At 33.4% G+C, this 4041-nt stretch overlaps 1 protein-coding gene across 1 annotated transcript; it reads left to right on the plus strand.

The window, feature by feature from the left end:
• Nucleotides 1-2642: 2642 nt before the first annotated feature.
• Nucleotides 2643-3028, plus strand: Phum_PHUM449600 (uncharacterized protein; the record flags this gene model as incomplete). The annotated part of the gene is made up of 2 exons (XM_002429687.1): nt 2643-2909; nt 2987-3028. 2 exons carry the CDS (start codon nt 2643-2645, stop codon nt 3026-3028), a joined length of 309 nt encoding a protein of 102 aa, XP_002429732.1.
• Between the last annotated feature and the right edge of the window lie 1013 nt (nt 3029-4041).

The following is a 4041-nucleotide window of genomic DNA, read 5'->3' on the forward strand; positions in this document are numbered from 1 at the left end:
ATGAATATTTATTCATTTAGTGTAGTCGTGCGCGTGTTACCAATAAAGGACACGAAGAGAGAGAGAGAAGGCGGGAGGGGAGAGAAACCTTAAGCAAAGTTTTTAATTTTCCCTGCATAATAATTATTATTAAAATTATTCACATTAAATGAGATTTTATAATCTCGCGATAAAGGGGGGGGGGCGAAATGAAAAAAAGTTGAATTCTGTTGCCACGTCGTTATTAAAATTAAAACGAGTTTTTTTTTTTTTTTAATTGTTTTTGACGTTTTACATAAATTTTTTGTTGTCGCGTTGAATTTTGTGTAAAATTTCGAGTCGAGTGTGTGCGATTTAGAGAGTCGCCATTTTGTTTTTTGAAGCGGGCAGGCGCGAACGAATCAATTTAAATAATAAACGTTATAATTTTTTTTTTTTTTTTTTTTTTTTTTTTGCGAAAAAAAACTTGATAAATTAAAAAAATTAATGAGATTCGTTAATTTTTCAATGCCCTTCGGGGTTAAATAAAATTCCTTTAAAAAAAAAAAAAAAAAATGTAAATGAAAGTTGCGAAAAAAAAAAAAAAAAAAAAATCAACTTTCAAGTCGGTTGTAACAAACAAAAAAAATTCAAATTACGTAACCGGTAAAAAAAAAAAAAAGTATAATGGAAAGGAAGTTGCTTTTTGTTTTTCTTTTCCAAGAAAGGAAACCCCCCCCCCTCACGAAAAGAAAAAAGGACACATTTACGTTAGTAATGGCGGACGACGACTTTAGTACCACGACATTCGCAGACATTTTTAATTTTCGAAAGTTAAAATGAAGAAGAAGAAGGTTAATAGAAAGTAAATAAATAAATAAAGAAAAAACGCGGGATGATTTTTTTTGTTTAGCATATACGAATCCGATGATCAAACTGGAAATGTTAGTTTCCATAAATAAATAAAAGAAATAATCATAATGATAATGATAATTATGTTAATTATAATGCGATGGAGTTTGGAAAAAAAGAAAAGAAAAAAAGGCAAAATGTGAAAGTGGAAAAAAAAAAAAAAAACGAAAGGAAAGGAAAGAAAAAATTTTTTTTTGATTGAGGGGGTGGGGGAGTAGGGAGGGGGAGGGGATGTGAGGGTGGTGTGGGTGGTGGTGTACGTAACTCCCCTTTATTTGGCTCTGTCGTTTTACGTAATTTTTTTTTTCCTGGTTTTTTTACACCCGGAGAATTTGTTTTGCCCCCTTTCAATGATATCCGGTGTCAAAGCAAAAAAGTTTTGTCGTGGTTGTTGTTGTTGTTTTCTTATCCCACGTCGTGGTGTATTTTGTCAATCGTTTTGTATATACTTTCACTTTTTCAGCGTTTATGTATTTTTTTTAATGTGTGTTTTCCATCCGGGTTGATGGAGGTGTTATAAAAAAAAAAGACTAACGGTTCGAAATCGAACGATTTGTTTCTCTCTCTCTCTCTCTCTCTCTCTCTCTCTCTCTCTCTTTCTATTACCCCGATCGTTTTTTTTTTAATTCTTTGTGTGTGCGTGTATGTGTGTGGTAGTGCGCGTGACGGCACGCACGATATCCTTTGTACATACGAGTAACATCATTCTGTCAAAAATGATTTATTTATCATGTGATGAGAGTGAAATTATTATTTAGTTAGGCGGAGGCTCATGTTGTGTGTTTGTGTTTGTATACATCAGGGTTGCTTACAAATTAGGTCATATTTAATTATATTATTATTATTATTATTATTGTTTTCTATTGTTTTGTTTATCACATCCTAATCGTTCGTTCTCTCTCTCTCTCTCTCTCTCTCTCTCTCTCTCTCTCTCTCCCCTCCTCCCTCCCGAAAGTTTTTCCATAAATTAAGTACGTTCCATCATTTTGAAAAAAATGGTATCGGAAATTGTGGCATTCATAAAACATTATCGTAGGTTTTATTATTATTATCATCATCATCATCATTATTTAATGTACGCGAGTAGGAATTGAAAATTATTGTTCGAATTTTGAAAATATAATTAATAATAATAATAACAATAATAATAAAATTTCGAATGAATCGTTTCGTCGTTTTTTTTTTTTTTGGGAGGGAAGGTAGAGGGGAGGGGAATTTGATCCGTTATGAAATTTAAAAATGGCGCGATTGAAAAAGGCACACGGTTTTTAAATTATAATATCGTTATTTATATCGATAATACCCGATTACCGGATTTTTTTCCTTCTCCTGATGAGGTGTTATCGTCACACTTTTGCAAAAGAGAATTATCATCATCATCATCGTCACGATCGTCGCGGATTAATTTATTGTGTGGATATGCGGGGGAAGGGAGGGTAGGGGGGCAGCCTGAAAAATTTCGCGAAAAAGGAATAAATGATGTTTAATAAAATTTAAATTTATTATTTATTTGGCGATTCATCACGGATGACGGGCGGATCGTTATATAAGGAATACGAGAAAACGCGGAATTTTATTTTAAATATGGCGAAGACGATGAATAAATAATGATAATAATAATGATAATAAAAACACGTCGTGAAACTTTACGTAATGAAAAAATACACACGCACACGCACGCACACACGCACGGTCTTCCTCGTTTCCTTTTTGGATTTTTTTGTACATTCTGCTTCCACGTTTTTTTTTTTTTTTTTTTAAATTTTCAGACCATGTCTGGATATCAGTCAAGTAATTTCGCCGGTGAAATTTGGCTTCAATGGTTCGGTTGTTGCACGAATCAACCCGCACAAAGGAAAAGGCAAGCTGTCCAAAGATCGAGAGCGAGGATAGATAGGTCCATGATAGGGTATCCGATGAATTTCCAGCACACGGTACACATCGGAAGTGGAGATTTGGAAATAGAAAGCTCTCACCTGGACGCACTCCAGGGTCAAATGCAAAGCAAAGGAGGCTACGGGAAAGCTTACATAGTTAAGGTAAAAATCTCTTCCATTTTTTGTTGTTTTTTCCCATAAAGTTAACCCCCTCCTCCTTCCCCCCTACCACCCCCGAGATAAATGTCGCGCTTGTCGTTGTCGAAAGAACAAGAAAGTGATTTTGATTAAATCGATTAAATCGGTGGTGGTTTACTTAGTTAAAAGAAAGACAATCAAGGACTTTATTGTATGGACGCCATTTTTTTTTTTTTTTTTTTATTAGCCAAACGTCAAAAATCTCGTTTTTATCCTATTCAAGGTTTTCCTTTTACTAAATTATATCTCGTCGTAGGGTTATTTTGTTTTCTATTTATTTATTTCTCACCGATTGAAAAGTTGTTACAACGAGGACGACAAACGGCAAACGGCAACAACAACAACAAATTTGTTGTCGGTTTTTCGTTCAAGGTTTGTCGAAGGGGAAAAAAAAAAAAAAATTTTTTTGCCATAATTTGACGCCATATTCATTATTCTCCTCATTCGTTTTCCGTTTCGTTTGTTCGTTTGTTAATTTTTTCGGTTTCCGTTTGTCGATTGTCGTCGTCTGCTGCGTATCGGCGAAATCGGGAAAATTTTAACGGTTTTTTTTTTTTTTGCATACGTCATGGGAATTTAAAAAAAAAAAAAAAAAAAAACTGCCACGAACAGGTATAATTTTGTTACCAAAAAAAAAAAAAAAAATACCCGAAAAGACCAAACCGGAAATAATGCGAAAAAAAAAAAATTAATTTGACCGGAAATGCGTCATTATTATTATTTATTTATTTATCAAAATGGCGGTAACGTTTTTTGCCCTCTTTTCTCCTTTTCACATTGCGTATATTTATAACGTGGATTTTTTCGACCGTTGATTAAGGGTTGTTGTTTGTTTTGGGGGAGTGGAGAGGGAGGATGATGACCTAGATGACGAGAATATCGTAAATAAATTTTTTTTTCTTTTTTCCGTTCGACCCGAATTTTTTTTTTTTTTTTGTCCATCATGGCGGTTGTTTCTCATCATCATTTTTTTTTTTTTTTTTAATTCGCGTATATTGTTCGATGAGAATTAATTACTTTCGGTTTAAAAAAAAACAATGAACGGAAAAGTTAATAAAAAAGAAAAAAAAAAAAAATTGTTTGTTGTCTACTTCCC

Source organism: Pediculus humanus, genomic scaffold (assembly GCF_000006295.1).
Source record: "Pediculus humanus corporis 1103172108221 genomic scaffold, whole genome shotgun sequence".
Lineage (NCBI taxonomy): Eukaryota > Metazoa > Arthropoda > Insecta > Psocodea > Pediculidae > Pediculus > Pediculus humanus.